Source organism: Plutella xylostella, chromosome 31 (genome assembly GCF_932276165.1).
Source record: "Plutella xylostella chromosome 31, ilPluXylo3.1, whole genome shotgun sequence".
Taxonomy (NCBI): Eukaryota; Metazoa; Arthropoda; class Insecta; order Lepidoptera; family Plutellidae; genus Plutella; species Plutella xylostella.
The window spans coordinates 4,024,073-4,042,163 of record NC_064011.1 but is presented as its reverse complement, the minus strand read 5'-3'; the positions used below and the strand labels follow the sequence as shown (position 1 = coordinate 4,042,163).

The 18,091-nt window shown below is 40.1% G+C and overlaps 1 protein-coding gene across 1 annotated transcript; it reads left to right on the top strand.

Annotated features, from left to right (window-relative positions):
- The first annotated feature begins 1,435 nt into the window (after positions 1-1,435).
- On the top strand, positions 1,436-17,842 carry LOC105397685 (igLON family member 5). Its single transcript, XM_038114505.2, has 12 exons — positions 1,436-1,750; positions 10,939-11,087; positions 13,379-13,436; positions 13,748-13,869; positions 14,338-14,479; positions 15,342-15,486; positions 16,073-16,203; positions 16,613-16,717; positions 16,909-17,031; positions 17,176-17,257; positions 17,364-17,416; positions 17,515-17,842. The coding sequence occupies exons 1-12, from the start codon at positions 1,588-1,590 to the stop codon at positions 17,715-17,717; spliced, it is 1,476 nt and encodes a 491-aa protein (XP_037970433.2). The 5' UTR covers positions 1,436-1,587; the 3' UTR covers positions 17,718-17,842.
- The last annotated feature ends 249 nt before the right edge of the window (positions 17,843-18,091 follow it).

The following is an 18,091-nucleotide window of genomic DNA, read 5'->3' as shown; positions in this document are numbered from 1 at the left end:
GCTTAGCCCCCAAATTTATAGAGGATAATTCACACTTAAAGCCCGTCACAGACTTAGCTATAATATATATTAATATACCATACAATTGGTGACTACACAGAAATATATATTATAGCTGTGTGTGTTTGGTCACTGCGAAAATGTATAGAAAATATATAGTAATATGCCTAGCTATAAACATATTAATATACATATATTATAGCTAGGTCTGTGACGGGCTTTACAATAGGTTTAAAATTGACGTTGTGACATACGAGTTTCAACTATTTCACTGACGTAGAGACTCGAAACTCGTGTGTTTCAATGACAATTTTAACCTTGTTGTACAATACGTTCTATGAATTTGGGGGTAATTTTATTAGTCGGTTTCTACACTAGGGCTCCTATGATCACTTCCTTTCGGCACATTGTACTTCAACAACATCCTGTATATAGGTACCTACTGCTGGGAGAAACTTCCCGTGCTTTAGTAAGTACTTAGTTAAATAAAATAAAGTTAGTAGACATATTCGGTATTATGTAAATTAAGGGCTTAGTACATTAAGTAACTCCTATAAAAGTTTACTTGTATTTTTTTCTTATATGGCCGTGGCGAATTTGGAAACATTACAAAAGTTTAAAGAACTTATTCCAGTGATAGCTAAGCTAAGAGTACCTACTTTAACATCATAGTAATCAAATTTTAAGAAAAACCAAACCGGCTAAGTGCTATCCATACTAGGTACCTACCAATCATCATTTTATTAAAGATATCATTTATTTGAAGAAATTGCTAGCATCCATAGGATAAGTTACCTATTTTTCCATCCGTGTCTCAAGTCTGTCTGCCTATCCTTTCTAAATATGTATAAAAACTTGCAATTAAAAACGATAGTACTAGCTAGCTAGTTATAGCATATCTTTAACTGAGTCACTCACTTTAGTAAGAGCTTAATCATGGTCAATCGAGATGACACCGATGTTGCAGTCAAACCGTAATTTTAGGGCAGAGTTGAAATGACTAGCTGGTACCAATAAAGTATTATTGGATGTCAAATACTTGTAGGAAAGTCATAAAATCAATAATTATACAAGATTATTTACCTCATACATACATAGGGGTTGAGAATGAAATCGTATACTTAATATAGATTTAATTAAGTACATACATACATAAATGAATATACTTACTTACAAAAAACTAATTTCATAATTAATCTAGCTAACTTTAACGTTAATTACCTACTATAAAATGCTTGAATATTTAACTTAACTACTAAGACAAAATAAATACCTTTTGAATACACGTGAAATATTTTATTGTACGAAAAATGTCTAGATATTTAGATATTTTATTGTACCTAAGTATCTAGACATTTCTCGTAACAGTCGCAACGAAACTTAGCATTGCCTGCAACATAAACTGTTGCATGTAACATTTAGTTGATCCCTAACTCTCGTTTCGAATAGATGTGTTCCTAATTCAAAATTTAAAAGGCTGACGACAAAACTTTTTTAAAAATAAAACAATAGAAATGAGACTGGCCACTTATAGTTCCAATTAATATTAAAAAGTTAATCGACAAAAAGTTCTGAGAACTTTTAAAAATGTTAGACGTTATCGGAAAAAGTTTTTCAAGGTGCATAGTTATAGTTTTGTTTTTTAGTGAGTACTTGTGCGAATCTTTCTTTGAAAGTAAACCAGTGATAGTGCAGACTTTTGAAAATGAAACGGTTGTGCTGCCTTGTTATGTAAATAACGATTTGGATGGTAAGATCTTCTGTCTTAGTACCTACATGATATTTTTGGTGATTTACAGTAAGTTTCACACCTGACATTCAAGTTATAAGCCGAACTTTACAGGTGTTTACGTTTACGGATATTTAGGTAAGTAATTAACTGATTTACAAGGCATTTATCAGCGCTAAACATGACTGTGTTGAAAACCGTCCTAGTTTTAGTGATAAGGCGCTATATTTTTTACACTGTACTAAACGAAATCGGATAAGGGAAGCCTGCATTGAAAATATTATGCGGGGTCACGGATATTTTCTCCAAAAGCTAGCTTTGTTATGGAAATGTTGACTTGACGGAAGATAACATTTTAAATTTAGAACTCACTAACGCTATTAAGTTCTTACCGAAGCTGTTAAGAGTTTGACGTGTATTTTTTGTTTGGTAGGTAAACCATTGACAAAAGAATAAAGAGAGGACATATGCCATATCAACGAAAAAAATGCGCTTACCTAAACTTTGGTGTCAATTAAAATGGCGGCTTTTTTCTTGAAAAATGTAAACAAACAAATTGTTTGACAGCTGAAGTACCTTGTGTTTGGATGTCAATCTTGGTCAATCAACATGGCGACCGATCGCAATGTTGTAATTTTAGGCAAAGACAAAACTACTGTTGTCCTTTTTTACGTACGATAACACCAATAAGTTAAAAAGAGACGACGATATATTTTTAAGTACCGATTTTTATGCCAAGTCCTCTTTATTCTTTTGTCAATGAGGTAAACTAATCTATGGAATCAAAACTACTTAGTACATTCAGCTTCTATAGTTTGGTCCAAACCACTTGATAAGTAGTTCCTAAAATTGGCTGCGATTGCACTTTTTCATTGAGTGGTAATGGTAAGTAAATACTTAAGTCTTAAGGGTCTTGGATCATCATCATCATCGACCCACCACGTCCCCACTGCTGGGGCACGGGGGTCTCCTTCCAATGTAGGAAGGGTTTTAGGCCTAGTCCACCACGCTGGCCAAGTGCGGGTTGGTGGACCCCAACACAAGCAAGCTTGTGCTGAGAGAGTTGTCGGGTAAGTGGGCAACCCGACTGTCAGATGTTTTCAAGCCGCCCGAAGGCCTCTGACTAGGCTTAACGACTGCTGCCGAAGCAGCAACCGGGACCCACGGCTTAACGTGCCGTCCGAAGCACGGAAGCGTCCAGAAAAGCACCACTTGCAGTGGCGGATTAACCTATAAGCACGACAAGCACGTGCTTGGGGCCCCGGGCCTCCAGGGGCCCCCATCCTCTGCTGCTGTTTCATTTTATACCTACATTTTATTCATCCACAATATGTCCGATGTAATGAGTTTGCTCTGATTTAAGGGCCTACCACACGCGTAAGTATCACCACAGTTTTGTTTTGCCTGCGCATGCAGGCCGGCTTAAACACGGAATACCGTGTGTGTGGTTGGTAAAGGGCCTACCACACGCGTAAGTAAGTATCACCACAGTTTTGCCTGCGCAGGCCGGCTTAAACACAGAATCCCGTGCGTGTGGTTGGTAAAGGGCCTACCACACGCGTAAGTATCACCACAGTTTTGCCTGCGCAGTGGTGCCACTCTTGAAAGGCAATGTATTGCGTTGTCTTGCGATCCCAACATTTAAAAAATCATAACTTCTCATCAAAGCCGTTTCTCCAAAAAGTAAAAATACTAATTTATGATCAGATCTCCGCGCGGTGCATTTTGCTATAGGTACATTATGCTCCTGAACGCAGCTAGGTAGGTAATGCCTTTTTAGAGAACCTAGAAATAATAATATAATGCTTACAATTTAGAAGTTAACTTACAAAAAGGCCAAAAATGGCATTTTCAGCCAAAATCTAAAATAAATTTTAGTTCTAGGTATTTGGTTCTTACTAGCTAGGTTCTAAAAAAACGCCTTATCTTGATGAAAATTTACGTATTTTTACTTTTTGTAAAATCGATTTTGAAGAGAAGTTATGATTTTTTTTAATGTTGAGTACGCAAGACAGCCACAATACATTGCCTTTCAAGAGTAGGGGGGCAGGCCGGCTTAAACACGGAATACCTTGCGTGTGGTTGGTAAAGGGCCTACCACACGCGTAAGTATCACCACAGTTTTGCCTGCGCAGGCCGGCTTAAACATGGAATATCGTGCGTGTGGTTGGTAAAGGGCCTAAGTTTGTATTACCATCACCACAGTTTTGCCTGCGCTGGCCGGCTTGTACTGTACATGGAATACTGTGCGAATGGGTGGTAAAACTGTATACCGCGGCAACCCCGAAGCGTGGCTTGCGCATTTATCGACATGTTTGAAATTTTAATAATTTTGCCATTCTCTTAAAAAATCCTTGAGTAGTTTACCTAACATGTGAATGATTTTTTTTTAATTTTACAGCACTTTTTTTTTCCACTTCGATCGCGTACGGTTTATTTTTGGAAATAGGAGGCAACTAGACTTTTTTCTAGTGAAAAAATTCTAGTTGTTTGCAAACATTGAAAGTATAGCAGTAGAAGAAATAGTTCCTCATTGGGAAACATTGTTTCCAGTTTCCAAGCCGACTATTTTGACAAAAATGAGGCTTGCGCGTACTTAACTGTGCCGTGTGATAGCTCGACGTACCTGCGCAGTTGGTGATACTTGCTCGTGTCGTAGGCCTTTAAGCCAAGCATTTTTTTTTTAATTTACATCCTTTTTTATAGAAAAGTTATAGGACGTTTAGCTATTGAACTGTGTTGTCACTCTTTGTCAAGGAACAAATTGTTCTAAATTAGGGGCCTACACAGGCTTTGTGCTTAGGGCCTCCGAAGCTCTTAATCCGCCACTGACCACTTGAAATTGGTCACCCATCCAATGGCTGACCATGCCAGTTGTTGCTTAACCTCATTGATCAGTTACGATCACTGATGCTGGCTCGACTACGGACGCTTCGCTTCGTCTTGGATGTGCCCTTGAAATGGCAATAGGCCCGCCCCCTATTACATTGGGACTAACATAAACACTGGCGATAAGTGGGTGCAGCAATGAACCTCTGCCTACCCCGCAAGGGAGTAGGTAAGTACATTAGTACAAGGTGTGAGTGTTTATATGTATTATATTATATTATATTATATTATAATACTTTTTAATTGCTCGTGAGTGTCTGCAAGTTTGTAGGCGTTAAATGTAACACTTTTCAAATTAACTCTTACAACATAATAATTATGTAGTTACAGAGATAGTTATTTATCTACCTACTCTAGAAAAAAACACCTTCTGAGTAAGTACATAATGATTAATGAGTTTAATAAAAACCAACACTTGTAGGAAGGTAAGGTATAATTTAAAACCAAACATTTGTTTAAACTAAGCATGTAGCTTTTTATACATAGAGTCTCACAACGTAACTTTACGCCACGGGTAAATTAGGACACATTGTTTTTTATTTCATTGGTATCCCTAAATTAATAGTGCATTTGTGGTGTCTAGTATAACAGACGTCTGTGGTGTTAATACTTGTTAACGTTGCTAAGTTAGCTTGGTCGGACTGTACGGATTACCTATGCGTCGTATCTAATGCGTGGACCATAATCTTGTTACTTTAGTATAATTTGGGCACTTATTTTAAATGAGTTTATTTAAAGTTACAGTTAAGTAGTTTATTATTGTATACTTAGGTATTTAAATGTAATGTATCCCACGGTAGGTACCGAATTAAATTACACAGAGGTTACTGTTTATAACAGGTACCCAAATTATATTACTAGTTTTTCGTTCTAATGTTTAACTTGAGGGGATCTTCTGTTAACTGAATCCTTATTTTGGAATAGGAATAATCATAAATCAATATCCGGAAATCAATTGAAGACAACACGGGCCCAGCCTGGGTGACCCTTGCAGTGCAGGCGTCGGGGTCATCGAGAATTAAAGTAAAGTAGAAAAGTTTCACCAAGAGAAACACAAAACTGTAGATGTCAAAACCAAATGGATAATTTTTTTTAATAAAATTTAAATTTTTTGTTCATATTCACTTTCTACCCTGTATAATACTTATAAATAGGTACATAAGTAGGTACACTGCCGAGCAATGAAAATATTTGCATTACTTACTTCTAAACGTGGCGCTCCTTGGGAGAGGCCTATGTCCAGCAGTGGATGATTATTGGCTGATGATGATGATGAAACGGATAAGGCTTAAGTAGTTATTGTATAGTTACTGCAATATTGAAGTATGTAGGTACTTAACTTAATAGGTACATTTAACAGCGCATTTTTTTTTAATTTTTTTTTAGAATATTACAAAAAAATATGTTTTTTAGTCTAAAAGCTTTAATATTTTAATGAAGTTTTATGTTAAATAAAATTTTGGACCATTGGGTGTCGGACAGTATTGGCATTATGTTAGTGGAACTTTATCATTGTATGTGCACTGGTCAGCGTCCTTCGGTAGTTTGATTCATCGTCACAATTGGGATATAAAAGATATGAATCGGTGCGGGCTTCCCGCTGCCAACTAGGCCGGCTAGGACTCAATCGGAGTTAGGAATATCAAATAACTAGGTACGCAGCACATATTGGGGAATATTTGGGATTATATGTATAGTCACGCACACAAAATCATTTAGTTACAAGAAATCCTAATCCTAATCCTAACTAATATTATAAATGCGAAAGTAACTGTGTCTGTCTGTCTGTCTGTCTGTCTGTTACTCTTTCACGCCAAAACTACTGAACGGATTTGAATGAAATTTGGTATACGTAAGGTCTAGACCCTGGGAAAGAACATAGGCTACTTTTTATCCCGGAATTCCCACGGGAAAACTTTTTAATGCGAAGCTAAGCGCGCGGGAACAGCTAGTTGGGGAATATTTGTGATTATATAGTCACGCACACAAAATAATTTAGTTACAAGAAATATAATTATTATAAGAACTGCTACAAACACACTACAAGTTGCACACGGCACATAGCATAATAATAACTAAGTACCTACCTAATTAATAGTAGGTAGTTTACTTATTTCTGTGATATCTACCGAAAACTGTACCTTAGAAGTTTGCTGTAGGGATCTCTAGATTTACTAAACCGACTTTTGTTAAGTGCTTTAGAAAGCCCAATTGAAAATTTTCCTTAAGCCAGCTAGGATAATCTACTTTTATCCCGATAATTTGACATAACATCCTATAAATTAGTAGAACTTATAATTTAATCATACTCTTCGTTAATTTAGCAAATGTCACGGATGTGTTCTATAATAAACTTTCTGCTAAACTTGAAGTTCTCAGGTGTGAAACTTGACAGTTACCTAGTCCACCAGTTATCTGAATACTCATAGAAAATACCGCATCCATACATAATTCACCCATTTCTCTACTGTGTACAATTTAAGATTGTGATCTGACGAGTGGGACCATACAGCTCTCATTCATACATATTTCGGCCCATTATTTGTGTCAGACGTGCGTGGTTCACACAAAAGTGCATGGCTTTTGTATGGGTGCGTGTTTTTGTTCAACAAGCGACGATTTATTGTTATTTTAATTGTTGTTTCGGCGCTTGGCATTCTATTCTAGTGTGAAAACTGTGGGGATGCATGAATTAGTATGCATATAAATGTTATAAGTATAGTACTTACCATTACCACTATGATTATTATTTAAATAAGTAAGTTTGTAAGGTACTTATATATTTTTTTAGTGAAATTTATTTACAGTAACCGATGTATCGTATCGATGAATAGTACCTAAGTACCTATTTTATTTAGGTAAGTGCATAAGATTATTTCTAAACATTAAACAACTGTTGAAAGAAACTCAATATTACTAACCAAAACCTTTCCGGATTACGTTGATTGTTTAATTCAAATAAAATGTACCTACCTAGTGATACTTTCTATAAAAAGGGATTAAGTAGGGGAGACCGGGGACAAAAGTAACAGCGGGTCGAAAGTAACAAAGACTCTGTAGACTTCCCCAATAGCCGAAACGTCGCCCGCGACCGCTGGTTGTCAGCTTGCACTGCGCCCCGCGCATGCTATCATTTTCCGCGCCCGAGCCGCGGTGCAAATTTGTGTTAGTGAGCATTTCGTGATTTTACACACCAAAAGTAAGTTTTTTGGTGTTTATTTATTTACTGTTTACGTAGAATTAAGATGCCAAGAACCATATGACTATTTGCTCATTGATTCATTATAAGATTGTCTGTAGCATGTTATAAATTGATTTCGAATAACACGTGCTGTTTTAAAGTTATGTCGTCTGATATTTCAAAAATGGGGATGGGTACAAAAGTAACAGCTCGCGGCAGGACAAAAGTAACGTGTTACTTTGGTAAGTTTGCCATGTCACATTGTAAATTTTTATTTTTTTTTGTTTTGATTAGATATTTGTGTCATAATATTGTATATTATGGCACAAATAAAACAACTTCTTATCAGTTAGTCAGTTTAAATGATGGATCTCATTTACAGTTTATCTTAAGAAGTTTTTTTTTGTTTTGTCAATAAGTTATAAGTTTTTTTTAGTTTTGGTAGTTTTGTAAGAAGATTTCTTAACTAAATAATTTGCTTGATTTTTTTGTTCTTTATTTTGAAACGTATTTATAACATTGAGCAGAATTTATGGGTTGTTACTTTCGACCCATGCCTTGTTACTTTCGCCCTGACCATGGGGTCGAAAGTAACGATTTCCCTTTTTTTTTGAGGCTTTAAAATTGCTGAAATTCGGGATGCATTAAGTAAAGTAATACAAGATATTTGTAGACTATAGACGAAAGTTTTATGTGACTATATTTATTTTATTGTAAATGTTATTAATAACGAGGAATCAGACAGAAACTACAAACTGTTACTTTTGTCCCCGGTCTCCCCTAGTCCAAGAAATTAAGAAGAGGAAATGGGTTTTTTGCTCTTCTCTTACAAGTTTCTCAACTATATTTTCTTTGTTGTTTTTATGTTATCTGTGTTTTTGTAAAATCACTGTACCGTGGACTTACTGTGGGAAGACCGTGGATAGCCCATTAAGCCAGCTCCATACTCTCTAAAAGAAGATTTGTCTCGGGTCTCGACAAAACTGTGCGGAATAGAGCCTCTACACTCTCATATTTGACGACCGAATGGCGCAGTGGTTAGTGACCCTGACTGCTGAGCCGAAGGTCCCGGGTTCGATTCCCGGCTGGGGCAGATATTTGTTTAAAAGACAAATATTTGTACTCGGGTCTTGGGTGTTGATATTTATATTTAATACCTATGTATCTATCTATGTATTTGTGTAGATATATCAGCTGTCCGATACCCATAACACAGGCTCTGCCTAGCTTGGGGTCGGATGGCCGTGTGTGAAGATGTCCCCACATATTATTATATATTATTATTATTATTATATTTAATATAATAATAATAATATTATCCATTTATTTCAGGCATCAATGGCCCATAGTATAAAATACACAAATACATTTTTAAATAAATCAAACAATATTAATATATACTCTAGAAACTTATAAAAACTAAAACTAACTAAACTCTAGCACTATTATCAGGGGGTTTAATAGTCTGTTTGGCCTCCCTGTATCGGCGGAACACTATCCCCGCAGGCCAGAAGTTTTTATCCAGCAGAACCTTCTGCTGGTCGGCGGGAATCCGAATACGGAACGACTTGAAGTCCGTCTGCTTGGTGGACTGCAGCCTCTCGATCGCCAGCACCTGGACTGGCTGTTCGGTGCGGCCGACACTCCTCTCCTTAATATAGCGCACGATGTTATCATGCGCCATATTCGCGTGGACGCGGGAGACGTAGATGTCGACCGTGGGCGTGGCGGCCTTCAGCGAGCAGGCGGCCGGGGCGGTGCCGCGCTTGTTGCGGTTGCGGCGACGGGGGCTCCTCTTCTCCACCAAGATGAAGCCATCCTTGTCGGCAATCGTGTTGCGCGGGGCACGGGGGGGCGCCGGACCTCCGGCAGCCGCTAGCGTCACGTGGGGTGCAGCTTGCGGCGCGGCTCGACGGCGGCGGTGGGGGCGGGGGCGAGGGCGGGGGGGCGCGGGCGCGGCCTCGTGCTGGCTCCTGGTGGTGGAGGGTGCAGCAGCAGCGGGGCGCGGCGGCGCGGGGGCAGCGGCTCGCAGTGGGCACGTTGCGTCACGTGTCCGCTCGGCGTAGGTCGCAGGCGGCGGGTCATTTGCCTGCCGCGAATCGGTGTCAGTTGCAGTTACTCGATCCCGCTGCGCTTGCACTTGACGCGCAGGCGGCGACGCTGTGATCGCAGAGTCAGCATTACGCGGCGACGGAGACTCACGTTGCATCGCGCTGGCACGTTCTGAGGCTTCCAACTTGCCTCTAATTTCAGCTATTTCGGCCTTTAACAAGATGATGTCCTTTAGCAGCCGGGTTACATCCACATGATCGAATGTTACCGGCGGCAGCTTGTAAAGGTCACGAGCCACGAACGTAGGGATATTATCCGGATCCGTTTCCTGAAAGACCCGGATGATATCCTGAAGATCCTTCTTGCCACATCCGTCGCCGCGGCGCGGCACGAGGCGCACGGCGGTGGTGGCGGTGTCGGCGAGCAGCTTCTTAGCGGCGGCAAACTCAGCCTCCTTGAAGCTGGTGACGCAGATCTGCTCCAGGCTGACCACGTCCATCGTGTCCAGCTTGCTCTGCACGAAGGCGAGCAGCTCGCTCACCATGAGGGTGTCCGAGACTTTAGTGGCGATGGCCATGTTGCGGTTGCACTCTGGAAATGAGTCACTACGTGTCGGCTACAGACGGCGCCGCTAGAAAGCGACCGTCCTAGCCGGTGTCGGAATTGCAACTGATGATATTTGCTACGTCTCGTGTGGTTTTGTCGAGAGTCTGGCGCTCGCTTTAGGTAGGTACAGTTCGGTTCAAACAACTTGATTGTTCCTGAAGTTGACTGCGATTTGACTGAATTGTGGTTTGTCAAACTAAGCTGTCAATCTTTGAATGAATGAATAGGCGGTTTAATCATTTAACGAGGTACAAAAGTGCATTCACTGCCTGTATGTATGTACTTAGGTATTTAAATCTGATTGTATACCTCTAAATAGCTTATCACTGACTCGCTAGCTTTTAAACTCGCCGACTATCAGCTAGTCCATGCAAGTCATCAAGAAGAAAGAAAGAAGAGAGAAAGAAAGAAGGAGGAAAGGAAGTCTTCTTTCTTTCTTCCTTCTTTATTCTCCCACCTAACCACCCCCCTTACTCCCCAGACCCACCCCACGTCCGCTGGTACCGAGGCTCCGACCTGCTGCTGGACAGCGCGGCGGGGGAGCCGGCGGCCCGGGCGCGGCTGCTGCCCAACTGCAGCCTCGTGCTGGACCAGCTGAGGGCGGCCGACAGCGCGCATTATACTTGCGAGGTGGGTGTGTTTGATTTTAAGTCTGTGAGGTATAGGAGCGGGATTACGTACTTAAGTCTATGGCAGCGCTAGTCATTCAATATTTCGTTTGTTCATTCCATTCATTAGTAAGTACTTACTTGTTATATTTATTTTGTGTAGGTATGAGGTGGTAACTATGAGTAAGACTTAGCCCCAATTTCTCCATAGTCGGTTATTTAACCAATACAATTATACGTCATCTCCATATAAAATTCTTGACAGATGTGTCAAAGGTCAACCACTACCTGGTTATGCTCTAACCGACTATGGAGAAAAAGCTAATGTCACATCCGCTTTTCGCACTACGTAGGTAGTTCAAACGGAGTCTTACCCTTTTGAATGGAACAATCTCTACCTCTAGGTACCTACTTTGTTTGAAAAAAATAGGTGTAGAGTTACAAGTTACAACGCTATTGAGACATGTCTGACGGAACCAAAACATTAAATCGAGTTTCATACGACTTCTAAGAACGAATTTAGGTACTTACCCACTTAATAACATAAACTAACCTTGATACAAGCTTTCTAAGAATGCAATCTGACCGACGATACTAAAAACCTCCCAAAATTTATCCTGGTACGAATCAACGTAATTTTCTGAAATAGAGAGGTAGATACTTACTTAAAAACTTAATTGTAAGTAATTAAATATAATTAAGACAGTTACCAGCAATAGGTAAACTTAGCTCTAGTCTAGCCGACTCTATATAGCCTATCGAAATAACAAAACGCGCAATTTTATATTAAGGTAAGTATTTTTTTTTGTTTTCCAAGGATATTTCTCTTAACTTTATCTTATAAAAAGACCAAGAAAGACGAAGTGACGTGTACGGATGACGGACACTTGTTTCAATTAAATAATTACGCGTAATTGCTATGAGTTTAAAACGGCGCAGTGTTGTGCCGAATTGTGATAAATTTATCGATAAATCTAGGTTCAAAAGTCAGGTAATTTTCCCACTCCTAGATAGTTAGAGATATATAAACAGATGATACTTACTTAAGTACATATAAACACCAACAAAATTACAACCATTGTACAAATGAATTAAGTCACAATCTACTTAACCGTTTTAATTCAAAATAAGAGCTCAGGTAGAAATGGGTGTTATTTGTCGACACGTTTCTTTTCCACTGACACTCTATCTTCTTCGCATAATGTTAATCTAAGTCTCTAATCTGTAAATCCAAAGTCAGCATAGTTCATTCACATATCGATAAGCTGCAAACCAACCCCTGTCCCATCACTATCGCCTGTCTTCAATAAGTAAAGGATGTCGCTAATTGTAAGTTTGTAATTGTAATGGCTATTGATAGGAGTGGACGCACAAATAGATTGTTCAAAGAGTTCTGTTCACCCCACACAATTGTTAATTGGTTGTTTGCTCTTTTTGACTGTCTCGTATATTTTGTATTAGGTAGGTATACCTAGTTCAATGGTCTTCGTCTACACTATAATACTGGACATAGGCCTCTCCGCATGCCTACATGACTTGCCTACTTACATGCATCTACATAATTTCTTTAAATCCTATGACTACTTGAAAGTTAGATAAAAGTATCTACCTATAGTCGATCTCCACTCTAGAACACATTAAACAATCAGCTATTTATCGGTTTTTTGGCAGATGTGATATTTTGACGGCCGCGGCCGAATGGCGTAGTGGTTAGTGGCCCTGACTGCTGTGCCGAAGGTCCCGGGTTCGATTCCCGGCTGGGGCAGATATTTGTTTAAAGACAGATATTATTTGTACTCGGGTCTTAGCTGATGATACATATTTATATTTAGTATCTATCTATCTATGTATTTGTCTAGATATATCAGCTGTCCGACACCCATAACACAGGTTCTGCCCAGCTTGGGGTCGGATGGCCGTGTGTGAGATATCCCCACATATTTATTTATTTATTATTTATTTATTTATGGTCGCAATATTATTGTACCTACCTGATGATGATTATTCTACATTAATATAAGTACTGTAAATAAGTAAGTATGTACGGTGGCCTGCGCCTAAAAGTATACAGGCGGAGTTTTAAAAATAGCGATCCCTGATGATGAAGAGACCAGCAACATCTGTAATAAATCCGGGGACGTGTTGTGTGTGATGTGTGTAGCAGTAGTGTTTATGTGGATGTGCTTGAGCAGCATGTGAGCTTGAGATCGCTATTTTAAAAACTCCGCCTGTGTACTTTTAGGCGCAGGCCACCGTACCTTACTGGGATAGTAGGGTATTTTATCTAGGTACTAAAATCATGATCTTTTTCAGGTTATACGCCCTGAACCCTGGGGCCCTATCAAGCAAGTGCACTCAGTAAGAGTACAATGTAAGTGTACTTACTTATGTACCTTAATGACTCATTGTTCTGTTTCTAACCTATAAATCTTATCCCACTAATAGTATTTAAACGCGACTGTTTGTAAGTATCGATGGGTTTTTGTCACTCTTTCACGCAAAAACTAAAGAACGGATTTTGAAAAAAAAATTACTACTTATATTTATGTAGTTACAGGAAGCTGAAAAACCTGAATTAACTAAAACAATAAGCTACTTGTATTCCTAAAATTTACTCTGTAAACTTTGCCTAGAGCTAAAGAAAGTGTGTTGTTTGTGTTCTTACCTCATTTTTTTCCACAGATGGTCCAACAGTGAAGACGATCCCTGAAGATGGATTTGTGGAGGTCAGGAAGGGAGAGTACGTGGACATCGGCTGCGAAGCCTCCGGGAGCCCGGAGCCTACTATCAGTTGGAAGAAGAACGTAAGAGTCTTCATCGTCATTACCATCCACCTGTAAGGCTGACACATAAACATGATATGATAGGTATAACCGTACCGTCTTTAAAACTTATCCGTCCTACTCGCAGGCGTTCAATGGGAGAGAGCGAGAGAGTGGCACAACGGCACGTCTTGTGTTTATGTGTAGAACGTTCTACGTTTTTTACCATTTGCCTTGCTTACCTACTTCAGTTGGTCTATATAACTTTGTCTTCCTCTATAACCTTCTATTTTGGCTTCAATAAGGTGAAAATCTTGTCGATGTAGTTCGCGCCACCACAGTCTGGCACGAAGTTAAGCTTGCTCCTAAATTGGTCTACATAATAACTTTTTCTTTGTTTTCCTCTTCCTGTCTTTCCCTCTATTTTTCCTTCAATAATTTGAAAGGAATAGCCCTTCTGGCTTATCATGATGATAATAATCAACGCTCTAACCCACCGACCATCCCCAGGGAGCCACAATGCAGCTACTAGAACACCGCTCCCGAATGCGCTTCAAGGCTGAACACCGTCAGCTGGCCGGAGTCTACCAGTGTGTGGTGGCGAACGGAGTGGGGGACGCTGTGGAGGGGACCATCACTGTTACTATTGAAGGTTTGTGGGTGCGAGCGAGGTGTTTGGTGGTTGGTGTAACTTGACGACATACTGATGAAAGACAGATAAACTTATCTCGAATAGGGTCAAAGGCTACGGCCGCGCAGGCAACAGGCTTGCTTAGCGCCTAGCGAGTCACCAAGCGAGTAGCAAAGTAAAACAAACGTTCTAGAATCTTCGTGAACGGCCGCACTGATACACGCTAAGCGACTATCCATTCGGCCGGTCGCCGCGCGCTAAGCAGGCCTCCTGCCTGTGCGTAGGGAGCCAAAGGCTTTTAGTCTACGGAGAAGAAACTTCAAGTGGTTTCTTTATAGGGCGATTGTGTATTGTAGTGGTGTTTGTATACATGTAGGTATGTTGTGGGTATTGTGGATGGATTTAGGTGAGAATGTTAGCACTGATGGAGTGATGGATAAATTAATTAGAAGAGGTTTTCGAGGAGTTGTATCTAATCCAGCTTAGGGTTATACCTACTGACTATCATACTGTCAGACTTAATTTTACCAACCTACAAAGGTAACTGGACTTTCGGAGATGTGATACATAGCAAATGGAAGCCTTTTAGGTATTTTAACTTAGCTACATATGGCGATCACTGGCATTAATTGTCATTTTTCTTACTTACTCGGCTGGCTCAACGACCCGAACTGGATTTTGGGCAATCTTGGCCTCCGACATTAAAGTGCACCAATCATCTCTATTGTGTACCAATTCTGACCAGTCATACACTTCCAGCTCTTTGTCTTCCAGTGGTAGGTATATAGGCAGACGCCCCACCGTAATTTTTCTGCCAATTGACTTTCTACTTTTAAGACCTTAAGACCATGACACACCTAACCCACTTCTACAATTCTTCCAGACGCTCCAGTAGCAGAAGCAGTGGCGTCCTCAGTGCACACAGCCCTAGGGCTCCGGGCCGCGTTGGCGGTACGCTTGCAGCCCTCCGCGCCGCCAGCCCGCGCCGCCTGGTTCATGGGGGGAAGAGCCGTGAGGACTGATGACAGGTGAGGGGGTGAAGATACTACAGGGGTTTTAGGGACCAAAGAGCTATGCTTCAGGATGGCAGTCTGAAAGGGGCGCGGGCTACATGGTGGTAGATTATGACTTTTGACAAGTAATTTTAATATTCTACGTCGAAAAAATAAACGATTTCATTTCATTTCTACAAGGAGGGAAGAGCCGTGAGAACTGATGACAGGTGAGAGACGTAGCTAGATGTGACAGATATAGATGCGAAGGTTTTCTTCACCATCAGATAGGTACTCAATCCATCAGAGGATGATAGCCTCTGATGGATTGAGTAAACTATAGAGTTTATCGTGCTTGTCACCCCGATCGGTTGGCACAAGGAGGGACATGCTGTGAGGACGGGTTACAGGTGAGGGAATTATGGACAGATGCTTCATTTCACGGTTGAGGAGCTTTAAAGTGAGACTAGAGCGCGTCTTGGGTTTGTCACCGTGGTGAAAGGATTGGCCTGTGAGATTAGCGTCAGTCGCTGTCAGCTAACCGCTCAGTTCTCATCCAGTAGCCTTAGCTCCACATTTATAGAATGCCCTAACCAATATACCTGCTTTTTCCACATTCCAGAGTGATCCAAATAGTCCAAGACGGCGTCCACCAGCTGATCTTCCGCACGGTGCGTCTCTCCGACCTGGGCAACTACACGTTCCGCGCGGAGAACAAGCTGGGCATGGTCGACGTGGCCATCCGACTCACTGGTGAGGGCCATTGACTGACCCCCGAATTCATAGAGCTTTTTGACACTTTACAACAGAAGGGCTAGCACGAGGCAAATTCAAGACATGACAAAGGTTTCGCAACGCCCTCACGAAGCCACAAAACCGCTGTGATACCTATATTACGAATTAGAACTTTTCATTTCAACCTTGGTGTAACTTAACAATACGGTCTATGAATATGAGCGCGCCGCACTGCCCGTCGCAAGTTTCGTACCCGCAGACTTAGGAAGTTGGGTAAAAAGCTACCGTACCACCACCGAACATCATTAGGTACTGGTTGTTTGTAGGTACCTATATCAGGGTATAAAAGTGTAGGTATATACTTATGAAGCGGGACCTACCTTCTGAATTAACCTTTACCTCACCATATTGTATTGTATTTTCTCAGCTGTCCCCAACACCGCTTCATTCAAAATTGACGCCGTGCTGAACCGACCGTCCGCAAACAGCTACACACTTATATGGGAAGTCGACTCTTACTCTACAATCATTGGTGAGTTTTACCGTAGTTAATCAAATAAACGACTAACTTTAGTATTAATTTAACCTCTTTTTAACGTCACCCATTACAATATACAAATTCCCGCGCTTGAGAGTTGGGTTGGGCTTCAAAAAGTACTTCGTTCAGAAATTCATTTTCAAAAGGCTAAGGATGCGTTCAAGATTAATGGTTTTCAATTTCAGAATACAACTTATGGCTGCGTCCGTATTACGCCAGGCCGACTCCGGACTCTAGCGATGGCTTCACGACTGAACAGCCTCAGAACCGATGGAGCAAGATCGTGGTACCCGGAGACATTAATGACGGTAAAGACAAATTTAATATTCACATATTATGTAAAATAAAAAATATATTATAGTAAGGGCCAGTTTCCGTAACCTACCTAAGTATGAAATTAAAGTCATACTCAAATTGAGAAAGTGTTTTTGATGGTCTTTATTTGGTTTCAGGACCAATCCACAGTGCCAGTTACACAGTGAGAGGACTAACACCCTCGACTGTCTATGAAGCTATTGTCACGTCACGAAATAGGTAAAATTTTACTTTTATCCATTTATCAATGTGAACTATTTCTTAAACGCTTAGCATGAGTTTAGCTCCTACAAAAGTATTCAAATTATTTATTCATTTATTTTAGGTTCGGGTGGAGCAAGCCATCAGCTATATTACACTTCGCAACTGATCCTCCAGGTATTTTTTTTATTTTTCAGTCCCTAGCCGATGATTACTAGATATTTATTTTTAATAATTAATTTATGTTCCTAACTAAACTGTTAAAATATTTTCAGTTAACAATAACCGGAGGCCCTCAACTATAGACTACAGCGAAACGCCAGTATTAGAAGATCTTGAAACTGAACGCAGCCAAAATTCGACACAAGCTCAAATTTCTGAACGCAACAGTATGACGGACGCGAGTGCGCGGGAAACGCCATCTTTGACCGCCATTTGGTGTTCAATTTTAGTATTTTTGAAAGCAATATTATCATGATTTGAATAATTATTTGATTCTAATGTTGTTATGTTCCTTTTCTTATGATGTTAAAATTTATACAGTATTGCCATGTTTTAGGTACCTATGTTATAAGTTGTAAATAACAATTTAGATTGATATAATAATATCCTAACGTACAGTGAAACTATAAAGTCCTGAAATTAAATGAGGGCACTGCTATCTTTCATGTAGCAACCCTATATAGCGAAACATAACAGACTTTGATACTTGAAATTTTGCCTGTTAACTTCCTACCTATTTATGTATTTAAAACCAACTTACCATCCACAAAAAAGCTCTTATACAAGCTAGAAGGTGTTAATATGAAGGCTAATAGTGAAAGCAATAAATATTTATTTAGATAACGATAT